The following is a 16,372-nucleotide window of genomic DNA, read 5'->3' as shown; positions in this document are numbered from 1 at the left end:
TATCTGGGTTTGTCAGAGTCACCAATTGCCTATGCAGCCTACTTATATGTATTTTCTTCTCACGAGTATAGCAGTCTCTAGAGTTCCAAGCACGTGAGAGAGTGATAGGACTGCGGTACAACTTTTATGATTCACCGAATCTATTCCTGCACGTGTCCTAGCATTTGACAAGTCACGTGCTAGTTCCACCATGGATCAAACGTACGGAGTAGTATGACGACAATGACGCAACTCTCGCCTTCCCACCCAGAAAGCACCTGACAACAGCATCGTTGATCACAGGTCCCAGGCTCCAGGCCGTAAGGAGTAGACTCTTTCTTACGTTTCGTTGATCGTTGACCACCATTACTGACTGCCACGAAATCAAGAGACACCTATTCATTACGAGCAGACTATTGGACCTTGATTTGTTCGTTGTGTTGTCCGTCAGGACCAGGAGGAGACTGTCGACAGCCCTTAACAATATCTCCCCACCAGACAAGCTGCGATGGCGTCCAGCTCTAATCAGTCGCACCAGCTGCTCTAGTAAGTGGTGGCATCAGATCATCTACGAGAACCAAAGCGACTGACTACATATTCTAGTGCATGTATTGCACACGGCACCACCATCCTGACCGAGCATACCTCACCTGGGACCTCCTCTACATCAGCATCATCTCTCGCCTCTGTCATTCTTCCCAAGATATCACACTCCACTCCCGCCAAACTCACTTATACCCATGATCGCCTGTTTGTCCATTACATTGCGGATTCACCGTCATCAACCTCCAACAGCCCCGATGAACAACTGTCGAGCCATGCGGCACTGACATACTTGGTGGTTGCTCAGACGGAATTGGGAAGACGGATACCATTTGCCTTTCTGCTTGAACTCAAGAAGAAGTTCCTAGGGCAGTTCAAGCCCGAAACGACCGAGTTTATGAGCCTTCCGGCATATGGAGCAGCCGCCTTCAATGCTACACTCAAGGCCATGCTTCAGCAATACAACACCGCTCCCCCCAACGACGCATTGGCCAATGCACGAAAGGAGATTGACAGCGTCAAGGACATCATGACGGAGAACATCGAGAGAGTGCTAGAGAGAGGAGAGAGAATCGATCTCCTAGTAGATAAAACAGATAGGCTTGGTGGTAGTGCACGAGATTTCCGAGTTCGCAGCAGGGGTCTGAGGAGGCAGATGTGGTGGAAGAACGTGCGTCTGATGGTTTTACTGGTGGTGGTAGTGGTGTTTCTGATCTATCTGTTCGTTGGCTTTGGGTGCGGTCTGCCTGCCTGGGGCAAATGTATTGGTTGAAAGGGGCATACACAAGATTTTAACAACCAGCGCGGGTTTGGCGTTTCATTTTTGGCCTTCCTGTTGTATTTTATATACATAGTACAGTTGGAGCAGGAGTTCCGTGATATTCGTACCTCAGCCATCGAATCACGAGTGCTTAGAGAGGAGTCAGTGTCAAACTAGTTTTCAGTCAAAGGAGTTGCTGGAGTCAGCCATGTCACTAGAGTCACCAGCACCAGAGGAGTCAAACTCACTGCAATCATTGCTTCTTGTGACTCGATCTTCTCTCACCTCCGTTTGACCCTAGAAATATAAATATCTATACTCACTCTTTCTCACTCTCAGTTCTCGGTTCTCAGTTCTCACGCGCTCTAAATATATATACATATGTATATATTATATATATCAACATTCTCAGGTCCTATAACGGCGAGGACAGGCTTAGGCTCGCGGGCGGCTGAGGATCAAGGGCACTGCGTCGCGTTCCTCTGTTCATTGGCCTGAACGCGGCAGACCTCCAGGGTCTGCCCGCTTCTCCCAGGGTTGATTGCGGTTCCTCTCCACCTGACAATGCACAAGTCTTGCGAGCCATTAAGCGACGACCATGACATTTCAACCGTTCGCGGGGCTGGTTCTGCTGATTTGGACCCTGTCGTGCCTGTCACACCTCATCAAACGGGTATCCTGCATGACCACACATGACGGGCCTTGAGCAGGTTCAGGCCAGGCAGACATCTGGACCGTTCACAATCATGGTTGTCCTTACAAAAGGCAGACAGCGGCTTGTTCTTCTTTTCGCCTCATCTCCATCAGCCTCACAATCTCATTTTCATGGGGTTGCTATTCATTCGCCCCGTTGCATGCTGGTCACACTTGCATCAACGTGGTTGACGTCGACGCACCAAATCACTTCTTCACACAAATAGCCCAACCCTGGTTCAGCCTGATCCTCGCCTTGTGTCACACGGCCCTCAACCTTCTTGACACTGTTGCGACTTGCGACGAATTCATCTTCCTCTAGCACCCATGCTTCTCTGTCGCAGTCTCCCACTGCATCTTTAGACAATCCCTCAGCATGGCTTCCAATGTCCCAAATCAACCTGCGACATCCACCAATCCGCTACCCAGCCGCTCTACCTTTGATCCGGCCTGGAATCAGATCCAACAATCTACGGACCTCCCAGATGACCCAGATGTTCAAGATGCCATCAAAGCCTCACTTGAAGAAGCCTCCAAGAGACTTGCCGACTTCAGCCCTAGCCAAACCCAGAACATTTTCGCAGCTCAATCCCAAGATATCGAAAATGACATCGTCTTATCCCTGAGCAACCATTTTGCTCCCTTGGAGGATCCAGATGCCGACACGGCAGTCTACATGGGATACCCTCCCCAAGGTCCTGAGCAGAAAGACAGCGAGTACTTCCATATCAAGCACCACTTTGATCGTGTCTTCCTCCTTCACAGTGCCAATTTGAAGCTCATGGGCGAAGACTCCAAGTTCTACAAACTTCTCGGTCCTGTGTCTGCTCGCACTGAGCGCCGACTTCGAAAGCAGGGCTTGCTGGACATTCCAGAGGCCCAGCGAGGTTCAAAGTTCAAATACTACATTGATCTGAGGCCTGACACCCAAGATGAAGAGGCTATCATCTTGTTGACTGATTTGACTTCCACTAGCGGCGTTCTCAATTGGCATTTGGCGAGATCAAAATACCAGCTTGATCCTAAACTAGTCCTGGGTTACGATGACTTTGACTCTATACCCAAGCTGAAAATCCAGGATGATGATGCGAGCTATCACGAAAAGAAAACTGCTCACAAAGCTGCCACGACATCAAGCCTCCGCCAGGGCTCTCTTTGCGAACCTCCAGCCAGGTCACAGCCTCCTCAAGAATACTCTCAACTTCGGCACTGGTCAGCCATTGAGCGTTTACTCAATGCTATTGAAGGTCGCAACCCAAACCTAGACTCTGCTCCCAAGGTCTGGACCTTTTTTGCTCTCGCAAAGTATTTCGGCTGTGCCAAACATGAGCGTATCTCGGGCTGGATTACTTCATGGATATATCGCGAGAAGAACGAGAATTTCATTCAATGCAACCCTGAAGTCGCCTACAGAATTGGAATGGGCATCCAGTCAGCCATCCTGGTCCAAGCTGCCTTCTCAATCCTTGTCGGTGAAAGAGCTCTACTAGTCGCATACAAGGAGTTCAACCCACCTAAGGCGTCAGACGACTTGAGAAATGTCCACCAACGAAAACCGGAATCGATCGATGACGACGAAACCAACCGTATTGATCATGCTGCTTCTTCGTTGGTCCAGCGCATGCGAGAAGTAGTCCATCAACTTTGCATTTCCATGGCCTGGCTTACCGACTGCCCTGAGTACGCGAAGCTACACGATGTCGTGGCCAGAACAGAGAAAGAACAGAATACCATCAACAATGCCAAGGCCATCATTCAAGAATATGTTCGAGGAAGAATCTACTACGTCGTTTGTCAAGCACAGCTTGCTATGGATCAACTAGAAATGCATCTATGCGATGTTTCTTCCTTCCGCTCGTGCGTGGGGTGCCCGTTTGAGATCGTCTACAACACGCTCAATCAATCGATGAGGGTCTTTACCAAGACGCTATGGATGGCACTGAGTCGCACCATGTTCAATGCTGGATCCAGCAACATCGCATCTATAGGAACTCCTGGCCAACCTGGACTTACTGCGTACACCCAGGCTTTGATCGATGAATATCCCCGCGACCCTCTGAACGGCATCAAGTGTATTCGGCGCACTGAGCTGAATAATGCTATTGAGGCTGTCAACTCGATGCTACTATCCCATCGTCAAGTGGACGCGAGGATCTCTGTCCATCCCGTCGATCTCCAGAATCTCATCGCAGTGCTCGATGTCTTTGAATCATCTTCTCTCAAGCATACTACCGACATTGACATTCGAGAGGCTCAGGATCCAACATCACCGCAAAAGCGTCGCAAAACATGGGATCGTGCAGATGCGGAACCTATTCCACCAGTGTCAGTGTCGGAAGAAAGCATCGGCACAAGTACCAGTACATCTGTGAGACAAGCTCTACCGTTGCGACAGCGTCTCCAACCAGCACATCACCAGACCGGAGTGTCCACACGTCCCCAGGGTCTTTCTTCGAACGAGTCCTCACGCACCACCATTGACCACTGGTGGAATAAGAATATTGGACATGCACCGGCTCATCAGAATTCACCCCAGCCATCAGGCCAATCATCTACATTTCCAACAAACACCGACACCACTGTCCAACAGGAGCATGTGAACAACAACATCAACTCCACCAGTCCTGGTACTGGTACTGGTACTGGCACTGGTACTGGCCCTGTCTCTGGTTCCTTTCTGAATCCAACCGCCGCATCGTTCGAACACTCAGGACCTCCCAAATCTCAACGAACTTCCAAGCCGGCCCAGCCCATCGCCTTTCCCGCTGTTCCCACCTCCACTAACACCGACAAGTACATGACGACAGAAATCCTGCTCCTCCAAGTAAACCGCTACATCCACAATCTGTGCTCCAAAATCCTCCATCCCACCCATCTATTCCACGGCACAGGCGCCACGGGGATGCTCCCCACCAATCTGTTCGACAACCTGCTTTGGCTGGAAGACAACGAATGGAGATATCTCCCCCTTTGGGCTGGCGGTAACGACGACGGTACAGGTGGTGTGTACGATGATTTACCTCTTCCGATCATCGACGAGGCTACTGCACAAGCAGAGAGTTTCCGTCCAGGACGTATTCGACGAGGCTTCGATGCGCCTTCGGAATCGGACGAAGCGGGAGGATCGGATTGTTTTGAAGAGATTGAGAGTTCGCAGGCGTTGAGTACCGTTGGTCGTGCGAGTAAGAATGCGACGGATGGCACGGCCAAAACAATTGCCGATACGGTTGTGAGTTTGGGAAGTGAGAGTGGAAATGAAAGTGCAAGTGTGTCTGATTTCTCGGATACGGCGTTTGTGAGGCTCTTGCTTGATGATGTCAGTCTGAGTGATGGCCATCATGAACCAAGACATGGATATGGACATGAACGTGCAATGTCTCCGAATGTCTCAGATGATGGTCTTGACACAGAACATGAATTCGAATATGACGACGACGACGATGATGATGATGACGACAATGAAAACGTCAGTGGCAACGACAGCGACGATCAGGAAACCATTGCTGGAGGACTCGACGATGACCATGACGAAGGATTTGAGGAAGTTGATGACAATTATGGTGTCACGACAGCAGTTCCGCAGACCATTGAATCCGTCGATGTGAATATCCATATCTATGACAATGGCCGGGACGGAGACAGAGACAGTCACATTGCTCCAAATCCAATGACGGGAAACGTCTCAAACAATCCCAGGTCCATGGAAGATGATGATTTCGAAATGATTTAATTGGAGGGAAACAATACAGAGGAATTCAGAAAATGACCCGTCCCTCAATCAGAGAGTGAGACTGAAGAGATGAAAAAGTTCATACTATGAGACCAAACAACCATTGGAGACATCAAGTCGAGAACCCTGCATGACAACTTACCAAGGTAGATAAACCGTTACGGATAGCATTTCTATCATTGCAGTACAGCGACATGTACACTGTGGAGTGGTGCTGAAATAGATCAAAATCCAAGAAAAGAATAAAAAGGAATTGCACTTTACAACACGGCTTCCACTTCAATCAGTAGAAAGTACGAGTCTTGGGGGAATTGATTGCAATTACAGGGCCTTGAAACTAATCGTCTATCACGCCTCGGCCTGCGTGCGAAAAGGATGTTGTTCCGCGCTCAGATATGAACATCCCACTCCCTCCTGTCCTAACTCCCGTGCACCACGTCGGAGCCAACTGCCCTCCAAGATTTGTCGCCCAGGGATGATAGTGAGTGCATGGCAACGCATCGTTCTCTAAAGTGAAAATTACATGATACAGCATGCTTCCCATGTCGAGTCAAAAGCGAGAGAAAGTGGAGTGGTCGGGTAGGTCTTCAATCTAAGCCAGGCGCAGCCTTTGCATCGAGTTGTCGTCCTCATTTACTGATACGGGTGTCAGTACAATGCACTCAGCATATCAAGTCGACGTCGCTCACCGAGATCTCGTCCATGGCTTCGTCTCCACCGGCGGGAGCAGGGTTGGCCCCGTTGGCCGGCGCTGCCGGGGCAGCTCCGGTAGCAGAAGGGTTGTTGCCTCCCCAGTAGTCTGTCATCTCGGCGTCCAACTCTTCTGCGGTCTTCTTGGGTCGCGCGTTACGACCGCGTTTCGGCTTAGCATCCTTGCCAGCGCCTTTACCTTTGGCACCGTCCTTGGCGGTTGCTTTCTTCACATTGACGGCAGATTTTGGCTGAGCCTTGGGGTTGGCACTGGTTCTGGTCAGTGGTTCCGACTTATTGGAGCCTTTAGGTTTTGCGTACGCAACACGTTCGGCAAGTGGCTTCGGGGCAGCCGGTTGCGGAACACTGCTGGCGTCAACCACCACTTCAATCTATTCGAGGTCAGGATGGATGTCGTAAAGACAGGAATTCCGAGATGGTGCTTGCCTTCATGGGCTTCTTGTCAACAAGCATTCCGTTGAGTTCCTTGGCGGCTTTGGCAGCGGAATCTGCTTTGCCAAAGAGAATATCTGCAATACCACGGCTCTGTCCACTCTGGTTGTATTGCAATGAGACTCTCTTGACAAAGCCTACAGATTTGTTGAAGTATTCCTGTTGGTGGCATAGTGATCAGTAATCGGTTGAACAAAGGTAGTAATAGCAGCGCTGATCGACTCCACGCACGCCTCCAACGACTGGGGCAAGAAACATATCGCTCGACAGAGAAGATTCCGGATACCAGTTCATTCGAAAGGGCGCCAGTGGGATCGTGTACACAAATTACAGCAGCAGTAGCATGGCGGGATGGTCTGGGAGGTATGTCGAGTCGCGAGACAAAGTGTCTAATGTTGGCTGGTGGTAATGCATTGAGCGGTTCTCGGAATCCAATAGCATGCGCAGATGTCGCGCTGACAATCGATCAAACTCCACGTACTCTTCTGTCCCGGAAGAGGTCTGAGCGAAATGGTATGATGGACAGACATAGCATCTGTTGCTCTAGTCTTGGAATGCTGAACACCCCCCCTGCTCAACAAAATATAGTCATGTTGAAGGCGAGGGAAGGGCCGGAGCGTTGAGATCCATGCTTGAGTTGTGACTGCTTCGTTTTAGGGCGGAGAGGCCGCCGTCAGGCTGTTAGCATCACATGTGTTGGATTCCAGGTCCAGGTTCGAAATGGGCGGAAAGTTGTATCCAAGATGGGAATGACCAGTGCGCGATGCTGTGCGATGTGTGTACTGCTAAATTCACCCACTGACGCCACAATCGAGTATATGTTGAGGGAAGTGGCAGCATTCTCAGCATGCCATATCATCCTCTCGGCAGATCTGCTTCAGAGCCTTATGCGGTGGCTAGCCAAAAGGATGAGTAACGCAAGATCGTCGGCGATCTGTAATCTCGTGCAGCAAGCCGCGAATTGATCAAGCGGTTGCTAAAATGAGCATTCAGATGCCGGCCGTTGATGTAACCAGCATTTCCAGCATGGTTTGTAACATCATTGGATATCGATTCTCCTTCTTGGACATAGTCTTTCCATCTCGCAACATCATCTTCCTCGCTTGCCCCCCAGTGGCCTCGACTCTGAATTGAGCGGCGGTTGAAAGAGCGTAAACATAGCGGGTGACGACGGCAGGCGACAGGGTTCCAAGGTGGAAAGCCTTTTCATCAACATACCTTGATCTGGCTTTCGTTGACATCGTGTGGCTGTGAGAGAGTCAGTTCGTGGATCAAAGAGATGAGGTGAAAAGATGGGAGCATACCAAGCCACTGACGACGATTTTGGAATTTCGAGAAGGTTGAGTCTGACCAGCAGTTGGTTTGATGGCTGACTTGACAGGTCTTGTGGTCTTCTTGACGCCTCCAACGGGGACAGCAGCTGTCGTCTTTGGCTTGACGCCCTTGCGACGACGGGCCTCGCGCTTCGCTTTGTTACTGGTATCAATGATTGATTGAAGGGATTGATCGAGTCTGCCAGACATCTTGAAGATCGGAGGGTAGGAGGATCGGTGGAATCAAAGATGAAGAGCGCGAAGACGAAAGTAATGGGAGCTGCGGGGTGGGGTTGCTTGCAGTTTGAAAGAAAGACGTCGTAAGGCGCGAGGTCTTCAACCGTGGTTGGAAGGGCAAGGCGAAGTGGTTGAAAGAGAGATTCGAACTGAAGAAAACTGGCTGGTTGAGGACAAAGAAGTAGATGTTGATGATGAGACTGTTTGCAGACAAGGTTGAATGGGAGCGAAACAGGTGATGATGGTTGTGGTTGATGGAAGTGAAACAAAGACGCAAACGGGGCAGGTGAGGTGAAGATAGGAGCAGATCACGTATTATTAAGTAATAAGGTGATAGTAGGGAAGGCAGGCGCAGGCTGAGGCCCGGACGCAGGTGGGCAGGAACAATAATGCGGCTGGGTTGTGTTTTGAGTCACGTGGTAGTGTTTTGGAGCCGTGGCAGGCAACAACGCTGGAGCCCGATTGACAGAAAGGGTTGGGCTGGCCAAAGCAGTGCGAGGGTAATCCTAACATCTTACTAGCGCCAGATCTCCATCATGTTGGATGCTGCTTTGCTGGAGATGGATGACTGTATTTGTTCATAGATTCATGTGAGTCACGGGTGTCTTTTGCAGAAAACCGTTGAACGAGGTCATCGATAGCACGTGACCAGGGTTCTGGCGGGGTGTGGGTGGAGACTTGCCTGCGGCGCACCTGTCGTGATCAATATGCGCATGAGGGACCTGAGTACTATACACATTCTCCGTGGTTATCTATGCCAATTGCATTGATCCAAGGTATTCACGTCAATTCCCATGGTGTCAACTCAAGAATTGCAATCAGTTCAACGTCATCCATCGTATCTCGTTCAATTCATGTCGACACGGCTGACTTCACTACCACCTCATGCCAGAAATAGGGTTTAGAAGACCCAGACACACTCAACTCTTCAATGCCTCTAATCGGCCTCTCATCTGCGCCAACTCGGCTTCTCTGTCTTCTGCCTCTTCCTCTTCTTCCTCCACAGGCAAATCGGGGATCTTTTGCTCCGGTGCGCCCAGTTTCCCCTTCAGCACTTCGCTGAGCACTTTGTCCACTTCAGTTTCTGCCTCTTCATCCTCGCCTTCTAGTAGCTGATCGTCTGGAAGGACATCGCCGACCATTTCTTCGATAATGCCGGCTTTCATTAGCTCTTGGCTTAGTTCTTGCATTGTGCCGGTCAACTCCGGTAATCTAACCAGTGTGTTGACGTCTTTCATGATGCCAGTGCTAGCCTTCAGACTGCCTTCGATCTTGCGCACTGAAAAGGCCTCGTTGACTTGCATCTGTACACTCTGAAGTTGTGCCTTTGAAGTGTGTAGCCTCCCAGCTTGCTTCCTGACCCGCAGTAATTCCCGGGCATATATTCGTGTCTCATCCGCAGCTTGTTTCGCCTGAGAGGGGTTCTTTTGTGCACGTTTGGAGGAGTTGATGATGAGGGATCGTGTCTTCTGCTCAGTGACTTTGAGGTTCTGAATGTCCCGGTCTAGCCCGCGCACGTTTTTGCGTATGATGGCATCGCATTTTCGTTTCTGAAACAGAATATGTCAGTCGGCGCCAAACAACAGTCGTGTTCTGGAATGGTGTTACCTGTTCTTTGGGATCTGCTTTGAAGAAGACGGCTTTGAATGACTGCATCGCGAGAATAGGCAGTTGCCAATCAGACAGCTAGGCGAAGACAAGGTGTGGTGGTATGGAAGGGGGTCTTGGTCGACGCCAGCGCAGGCTGCAGGTAGGAACAGCGGCCGCTCTGATGAACCAAGACTACTGGACCATGGCGGGGGACCAAGGTAGGCTGATGACGCGGTCGCCGAATCGTCGTTCAAATGTCCTAGGCAAGTGCGCTACCGAAACGTATCAAAGTAGATAAGGGATGGTGTTGTAGGCGGTAATGGAGTCGTTGTCGTTTGGAGTATGGCACAGATGACAATAGAATTAGAGTGTTGTAGGGCTAGTAGTGCTGATGGCTATTCGCTTGGCTGGGCGGTGGGATGAATTGTGCCTGGCCGACTGATCAGTGAATTTGTGGGTTGATAGGGAGCTTGTAGCCTATAGGTTTAATGAGGGGGAATCCCTGTTTATGCGAATGGTGACTAAGTGTCCAAGGTTCATGTACCATGCTTGGTGGCTGTGATCGCACGAATGGGCACATGCTATACACGCTTTGATATTCCAGCTTCCGAGTTGCATGTTGAAATAATGTTCCAAATTACGAAGAATTAATGTAAGCGTGCCTGATCCTCGCTAACTTGATGCTCTGCGTCTGGATCTCATCGTGAGGTTCCTTGTGGAGGTACGTGGTACTTACCAACCTAACCTAAGTATGGTAGTCAAGACGCCTGATGTGGTAGGTGCGATTGGTGATTGTTACCGCCTGGCTAGAGGTGCTAGTGACCCTTAGTCATGGAATTTAGCTAAGTCTGGGCCCGAGGGGCCTTCGACCCCCAGGCCAGTCAACACCTCAGGCCATCCTCAAGCTTGCGCCTCTCTTAAGCTGGGGTGTTTGTTCTCAAGCTGGGTATCAGGACACCAAGACACCCCGAAACCCCGTCAATTCTGCCCTATGCTCCGTACCACCCGCCCGCCCACCAACCCACTCTGCCATTGCGCATCCTCCCAATTCTCCATACAAAACTTTTAGCTGTGGAACAAGTGCGCAGTTTCGATGTCATTCGTCGCCATTCGAACAGCCTCGTCAGGACCATCGTTACGTTGCTAAAATTCCTCAGAGTTGCACTTCAACGCACAATCCACAATCCCCTCCGCAAACACAACATCTGTTCAATTGCCATTGTCACGCCGAAAGTATTATCGACAAACCACCATCTGACCTTCCCTTAAGTCCGCCCGCTTCGTTCTGTAACGCAGGCACTTCCTACAAAGTCTTGTCCCTCGCACCTCATCCAAACCTCCAAAATTCCACCTACTGCCGCTGCCTTGTGGCAACTTTATCTCCTCTCAACTCTTCGCCAAACATCGTTTCTCAAGCTGTAATCCTCTACGGCGCATAGCCTCCGCTTAACATATCGAGATGTCTACACAAGTCACCCCCGAAGGTATGCATGTCGATCGCACTTTGGGCTCTGCCTGATCTGATGGTCTGCCGTTGAGCTCTTTCACTAACATGCTACCCCACAGTCCTTTGGGCCCAGCGCTCTTCTGCCACCGATGCTGAAAAGAACTACGTCTACCTGACCATCTCGGTTCCTGATGTTCCCGCCAAGTCCTTGAAGTTGGACCTCACACCAACTGGCCTGACCTTTACCGGAACTTCAGACAGCAAGAAATCCACATATCACCTGGACATCAAATTCTACGAGGAAATCGATGTTGAGAATTCCAAGACACACCACACTCCTGCCAACATCCAGCTCGTCCTGCGCAAGAAGGAACTCAAGGAGGAGTATTGGCCCCGCCTACTCAAGGACACCGCAAAGGTTCACTTTTTGAGAACCGACTTTGACAAGGTATGCCCCGCTCAAATTTTGCTGTCTTCCATAGGAACAATCTAACCTGTGATTCGATAGTGGGTTGACGAAGACGAACAAAATGAGGCCCCCGAAGATGACTACATGAACCAATTTGGAGGCGGTCTGGGTGAAGATGGTGGATTTGGTGGAATTGACTTCTCAAAACTTGGAGGAGGAGACGGCGCTGGAATGCCAGGTTTGGAGGGTCTAGGCGCTGCGGGCGCTGGCGCTGGTGCAGACGACGATGAGGGCTCTGATGATGACGAGGAGCTTCCGGATCTCGAAGACGATGATAAAGAGGCAGCCGATGCCAGCAAAGGCAAGGCCAAAGCCTAGAGAGTCGCAGCAGATGCCCAAGGGGTAGGGGTTGGGAGAAGAGGGAGACACATATGCACGACGTGACAATTGACTCATCTTAGCCTCTTCTCACTGAACGCGATATCATATCGCAACAAGGCAAGAGGGCTAATGACCCCCTTGCACAGACAATGCTTAAACCTCCACATACGCGCTCAAGTGTTTGGCATCCATGTGTCTTTCAAGGATACCCCCTCAATACAATCAATCAATCACTCAGTACATTGGAACAGGCAATCAAGAGTACTGACATCGACAAGCCCTTGTCTCTGCAGTCCCTTTTCGAGTATACTAGTTTTTGAGGATAGGATTGTGGACATCTGGATGAATCATTGGGCGCAACAGAAGTAACAGATATGGAAACAATTCTATCAACTGTTTTGCTAGAGTTCGTATACAATAACAGACACAATGAAACAAGTCAGGGTTGTAGGGATGTAGGGATGATCCATTCACTTGACAGAGGTAGCCTCAAGTATTGTACATACAACTTCCATGTAGGATTGTTACATTTTGTCACATTCTCAGCGTTGTCACCTCCTTCTTCTCTGTTCCCATGCACTGGTGCCTTGAAGTCCCGCAGATTCTTGTCCGGCTTCCAAGGCTCGCATTCCGCGGTCATATTCTACACTTCCGCTACTTCTTCTTTCTCGTTCCAACATGTCGTCAAATTCCTTTTGTGCCTGTGATCGTGCATACGATTTGTCGGCGTCGGATTTGGAGAAAGACCCCCCTTCGCTAGAACTTGGCATGGGTTCGCCGTACCGATCTTCTCTTGAGGACCTCGAGGAGTTCCAGCCTTGTGACTGTGATGGTGTCTCCGATGATCCTGTACTCGGCTGTGACCTGCCTCCTCTCCTTATACGATCCCAAGCACCTGGTCCGTACGATGTACCATACCGTGACGGGGTGGACATGTCAGGGTCGTTTCCGGCTGTGGGCGAGGCGTCATCGTCGAAGAAAATATCCCCACCGCTGGGCGGGCTTGAGACTCGAGGGGCCGGGGGACGTTCATATGAAGGGCTTGTACCAGTCCCCGAACCGCCCCACCGAGTACCATACTGATCGCCACTTCTATTATTTTGACGGCCCGAGTCCTGGTTGCTCTCGAATGTCGAGTTCCTGTCGAAAGACTCTGGAGTAGATTCCTGATCTGCTGAGAAACCTTGATACGAAGCCTGGCCGTACTCGTAAGAGTTTTGATCTTCGCTTTGGGCATGGTCGGACTCCTGTTTCCCACCTGGCGGTGCACCACTAGCTGATTTCCGGAGATGTGGAGTGGCGCTGTTGAGGCCTGCTTTAAGTAGAGGCTTCAGATGTTTCGTTCGATCGTCCTCATAAATACCATTAACCATTTGATAGTTAGCCACCGCGTTAAAGATCGGCCGAATGATGAAAACGCAGACCATGCTCCAGGTACTGTAGCGAGCAACTTGCCACATGCTTTGAGCTAACGACCCAGTAAGCAAGGGTATGGAGCGAGTGGGAAAAGCGTTATACGCATTCAGTGGTTTAGGGGAGCGAAAGGGAAATTTCATGTTTGCGGAGGTCCTGTAACCGATGGCGCAGGCAGTCGATACACCAGTAGCCACGCCATAGAAATTGTATACCGACCTCTTGGCGGTATGATAAACGATGCCTTCCACTTCGGTTTCCGTCAGGTCCTTCCCTGTGAACACCTCCATGCCAACCAGTGCGTCAATGGCTTTGACGCCTGAGACATATCCTCGTTTTGGGCCTCCGTAGACTATCCACCTTTTGAATCCGGTCAAAGGGAGTCTGTCGAAAGAGAGACTGTAGGAGCGAGTGGAGCCCTTGAGGTCGTAGGAGAGAAACACCCCTGACTCTTGGAGACGGACATTATATGTCGATCTTATGTTGGGTGTGTCCTTTAGAAGTGCATCTATGGACCTCTTCTGTTGGTTTTCTGTCGTGGGCCGGGCACCGGGACCTAATGAAGGGGGTATCGAAGAGGAAGGAGGGTCTTGAAGAGGCATGATGGGACATGCGCATTCAAAATGCGTTGTGCATAGCAGGACGAGGTTGAAGTTTCGTCGAGAAAGCTATCAAAGAAAGCGCGTGATGCAGATGCAGCTGACGTCGTGACTTCCCCACATTCTTTCAGTTTGTACTTAGTGTGAGTTTGCACCCACTAACCCGTTCCTCAGGCAGAAAACGGCAGGAGCACCCGGAATATCTTGTCGCCGGACTTGTCACCTCCACCAAACTTGATAATCTCAACCGCAGACAACTCTTTGATTCTTCATTCAATTTGCCGCTAGACCTACGGGTTCCCCTCCTTGGATCCCACTCACTGCTGACCCTAACGACCGTCTCGTTGGATAAAGATTTCACCGCTCTCAAACGCCTCACCCACATTCTCAACACCCCGACAGCACAAACCCCATCTCAGCGCTAAATTAATTCACCATGCCACCCAAGGCGAAGGGCAATGAGCCACCGAAGAAAAAGGCCACCGTCGATGACAAGACATTTGGCATGAAGAATAAAAAGGGTGGTAGTGCGAAAAGACAAATTGCACAACTCCAGGCTCAAGCCAAATCCAACAAAAGCCCCGAAGAAAAACGCAAAGAAGCCGAAAAGGCCCAACGAGAGAAAGAGAAGGCTGCCGCCGAGCAGGCGAAGTTGGAGGCTGCCGAATTATTCAAGCCAGTTCAAACTCAGAAAGTGCCCTTTGGTGTAGACCCCAAGACGGTTCTGTGTCAATTCTTCAAACAGGGACATTGCGACAAGGGCCGCAAGTGCAAATTCAGTCATGATCTCGACATTGTCAAGAAGACGGCCAAGAGAGACTTGTATCAAGACACTCGAGAAGCAGAACGTGAGGAAAAAGAAAAGGACAACATGGACGAGTGGGACGAAGAGAAATTGCGCAAGGTGGTGCTCAGTAAACATGGCAATCCTCGCACGACCACCGACAAAGTCTGCAAACACTTCATCGCTGCAGTCGAAGATGGGAAATACGGATGGTTCTGGACTTGCCCGAATGGAGGAGACAAGTGCATGTACCGTCATTCGCTGCCTCCTGGGTATGAAACTTGCCCCATCTTGTTTTCCGAATGTGACTAACATTCTATTTAGGTTTGTCCTCAAAACCAAAGAGCAGAGGCGTGCGGAAAAGGCCTTGATGGACAAGTCACCTTTGAACACACTGACACTCGAAGACTTTTTAGAATCTGAACGCCATAAGCTCAGCGGAACATTGACTCCTGTGACCCCGGAATCCTTTGCCAAGTGGAAGAAAGAACGTCTGGACAAGAAAGCAGCCGAGGCGCAAGCCATCAAAGCCAAGGAAGCTACAGGACGAGCCATGTTTGAAAGTGGCGATTGGAAGGATTCCGAGGACGAGAGTAGTGACGATGACGATGATGATGACGACCAAGGCGCATGGAACCTGGAGAAGATGCGTCAAGAGACCGAACGTCTCAGAGCAAAGAAGGAAGAAGAGCGATTAGCCAAGTTGGACGGCCAAGTTCCCCCAGATCCGAACGAGGACAACGAGAACGGAGACTCGGGATTGCAACAGGAGGCGAATGACGACGACGATGACAATGGCGGAGAAGGCAGCAGCGGAGGACGTTCTTGACACACTATGAATCAGCGTGAATACACCTTAGCCCAACACGCGGGATCCCCGTGTCCGAAATCACAATCCTCTCGAGCAACACACATGCCTGTCGAGAAAGACAGTTCTCGGGGGAGTTTGAGGATTTGTCCAGGGACATATGGGCACGACCGTAAAGCCGTGCATGTGTCTTGCGACGATGATTGATGAGAACAGATGCTATGATGCTCTGACACATGGTCATGATGATGGCGTTGCCTCTAACGAGGTTTAGATAGCGATGTCTTACCTCTATTGGGAGGTTGGTCGACTCCTACATACCCTCTTTCAGGATGACAACGTACTGTAACTTGAATTCCAATTGGGTCAAAAGAGGCGTAGATGACATGTTGAAGGGATGGTCTCTACTACCCAATGGCAAGGCAGTCTAGAAGTGTGACTTGATCAAGAGTATCATTTGCAATGTCAGATCGTTGTATGGCGGACGGACAAGATTGTTATATGATACGATCAAGCGTAACAGCCACAGTAGAGTCGTGCCTT

General features: G+C 50.3%; 7 protein-coding genes across 7 annotated transcripts; 4 read left to right on the top strand and 3 right to left on the bottom strand.

Annotated features, from left to right (window-relative positions):
* The first annotated feature begins 264 nt into the window (after window positions 1–264).
* On the top strand, window positions 265–1,567 carry PV10_04885 (uncharacterized protein). Its single transcript, XM_016369476.1, has 2 exons — window positions 265–525; window positions 583–1,567. The coding sequence occupies exons 1-2, from the start codon at window positions 488–490 to the stop codon at window positions 1,292–1,294; spliced, it is 750 nt and encodes a 249-aa protein (XP_016225264.1). The 5' UTR covers window positions 265–487; the 3' UTR covers window positions 1,295–1,567.
* Window positions 1,568–2,098: 531 nt separating this feature from the next.
* On the top strand, window positions 2,099–5,941 carry PV10_04884 (uncharacterized protein). The gene has a single exon (XM_016369475.1). The coding sequence runs from the start codon at window positions 2,352–2,354 to the stop codon at window positions 5,703–5,705; it is 3,354 nt and encodes a 1,117-aa protein (XP_016225263.1). The 5' UTR covers window positions 2,099–2,351; the 3' UTR covers window positions 5,706–5,941.
* Window positions 5,942–5,960: 19 nt separating this feature from the next.
* PV10_04883 (uncharacterized protein) lies at window positions 5,961–8,873 on the bottom strand. Its single transcript, XM_016369474.1, has 6 exons — window positions 8,153–8,873; window positions 8,067–8,096; window positions 6,843–7,007; window positions 6,717–6,787; window positions 6,395–6,665; window positions 5,961–6,341 (listed from the first exon to the last, which is right to left on the bottom strand). Exons 1-6 carry the CDS (start codon window positions 8,369–8,371, stop codon window positions 6,339–6,341), a joined length of 759 nt encoding a protein of 252 aa, XP_016225262.1. The 5' UTR covers window positions 8,372–8,873; the 3' UTR covers window positions 5,961–6,338.
* A 183-nt stretch (window positions 8,874–9,056) lies between these two features.
* PV10_04882 (uncharacterized protein) lies at window positions 9,057–10,459 on the bottom strand. The gene is made up of 2 exons (XM_016369473.1): window positions 10,007–10,459; window positions 9,057–9,948 (listed from the first exon to the last, which is right to left on the bottom strand). The coding sequence occupies exons 1-2, from the start codon at window positions 10,052–10,054 to the stop codon at window positions 9,319–9,321; spliced, it is 678 nt and encodes a 225-aa protein (XP_016225261.1). The 5' UTR covers window positions 10,055–10,459; the 3' UTR covers window positions 9,057–9,318.
* Window positions 10,460–11,006: 547 nt separating this feature from the next.
* Window positions 11,007–12,753, top strand: PV10_04881 (uncharacterized protein). Its single transcript, XM_016369472.1, has 3 exons — window positions 11,007–11,472; window positions 11,555–11,883; window positions 11,944–12,753. The coding sequence occupies exons 1-3, from the start codon at window positions 11,448–11,450 to the stop codon at window positions 12,220–12,222; spliced, it is 633 nt and encodes a 210-aa protein (XP_016225260.1). The 5' UTR covers window positions 11,007–11,447; the 3' UTR covers window positions 12,223–12,753.
* Window positions 12,673–14,307, bottom strand: PV10_04880 (uncharacterized protein). Its single transcript, XM_016369471.1, has one exon. It carries the CDS (start codon window positions 14,238–14,240, stop codon window positions 12,777–12,779), a length of 1,464 nt encoding a protein of 487 aa, XP_016225259.1. The 5' UTR covers window positions 14,241–14,307; the 3' UTR covers window positions 12,673–12,776.
* A 137-nt stretch (window positions 14,308–14,444) lies between these two features.
* Window positions 14,445–16,278, top strand: PV10_04879 (uncharacterized protein). Its single transcript, XM_016369470.1, has 2 exons — window positions 14,445–15,293; window positions 15,346–16,278. Exons 1-2 carry the CDS (start codon window positions 14,674–14,676, stop codon window positions 15,848–15,850), a joined length of 1,125 nt encoding a protein of 374 aa, XP_016225258.1. The 5' UTR covers window positions 14,445–14,673; the 3' UTR covers window positions 15,851–16,278.
* Window positions 16,279–16,372: the final 94 nt, after the last annotated feature.

Source organism: Exophiala mesophila (genome assembly GCF_000836275.1).
Source record: "Exophiala mesophila strain CBS 40295 unplaced genomic scaffold supercont1.3, whole genome shotgun sequence".
NCBI lineage: Eukaryota > Fungi > Ascomycota > Eurotiomycetes > Chaetothyriales > Herpotrichiellaceae > Exophiala > Exophiala mesophila.
This window is presented reverse-complemented; position numbering and strand designations above follow the sequence as displayed.

Bases quoted from the DNA above. Each gene is read 5' to 3' on its own strand.
- PV10_04885 (XM_016369476.1), top strand. From the start codon at position 488: ATGGCGTCCAGCTCTAATCAGTCGCACCAGCTGCTCTA. The intron at 526-582 runs GTAAGTGGTGGC...TACATATTCTAG, and splicing joins CAGTCGCACCAGCTGCTCTA to TGCATGTATTGCACACGGCA.
- PV10_04884 (XM_016369475.1), top strand. From the start codon at position 2,352: ATGGCTTCCAATGTCCCAAATCAACCTGCGACATCCACCAATCCGCTA.
- PV10_04883 (XM_016369474.1), bottom strand. From the start codon at position 8,371: ATGTCTGGCAGACTCGATCAATCCCTTCAATCAATCATTGATACCAGT. The intron at 8,097-8,152 runs GTATGCTCCCAT...ACTCTCTCACAG, and splicing joins AAATCGTCGTCAGTGGCTTG to CCACACGATGTCAACGAAAG. The intron at 6,788-6,842 runs GCAAGCACCATC...GACCTCGAATAG, and splicing joins TTGACAAGAAGCCCATGAAG to ATTGAAGTGGTGGTTGACGC.
- PV10_04882 (XM_016369473.1), bottom strand. From the start codon at position 10,054: ATGCAGTCATTCAAAGCCGTCTTCTTCAAAGCAGATCCCAAAGAACAG. The intron at 9,949-10,006 runs GTAACACCATTC...ATTCTGTTTCAG, and splicing joins AAGCAGATCCCAAAGAACAG to AAACGAAAATGCGATGCCAT.
- PV10_04881 (XM_016369472.1), top strand. From the start codon at position 11,448: ATGTCTACACAAGTCACCCCCGAAG. The intron at 11,473-11,554 runs GTATGCATGTCG...GCTACCCCACAG, and splicing joins TACACAAGTCACCCCCGAAG to TCCTTTGGGCCCAGCGCTCT. The intron at 11,884-11,943 runs GTATGCCCCGCT...GTGATTCGATAG, and splicing joins TGAGAACCGACTTTGACAAG to TGGGTTGACGAAGACGAACA.
- PV10_04880 (XM_016369471.1), bottom strand. From the start codon at position 14,240: ATGCCTCTTCAAGACCCTCCTTCCTCTTCGATACCCCCTTCATTAGGT.
- PV10_04879 (XM_016369470.1), top strand. From the start codon at position 14,674: ATGCCACCCAAGGCGAAGGGCAATGAGCCACCGAAGAAAAAGGCCACC. The intron at 15,294-15,345 runs GTATGAAACTTG...CATTCTATTTAG, and splicing joins CGTCATTCGCTGCCTCCTGG to GTTTGTCCTCAAAACCAAAG.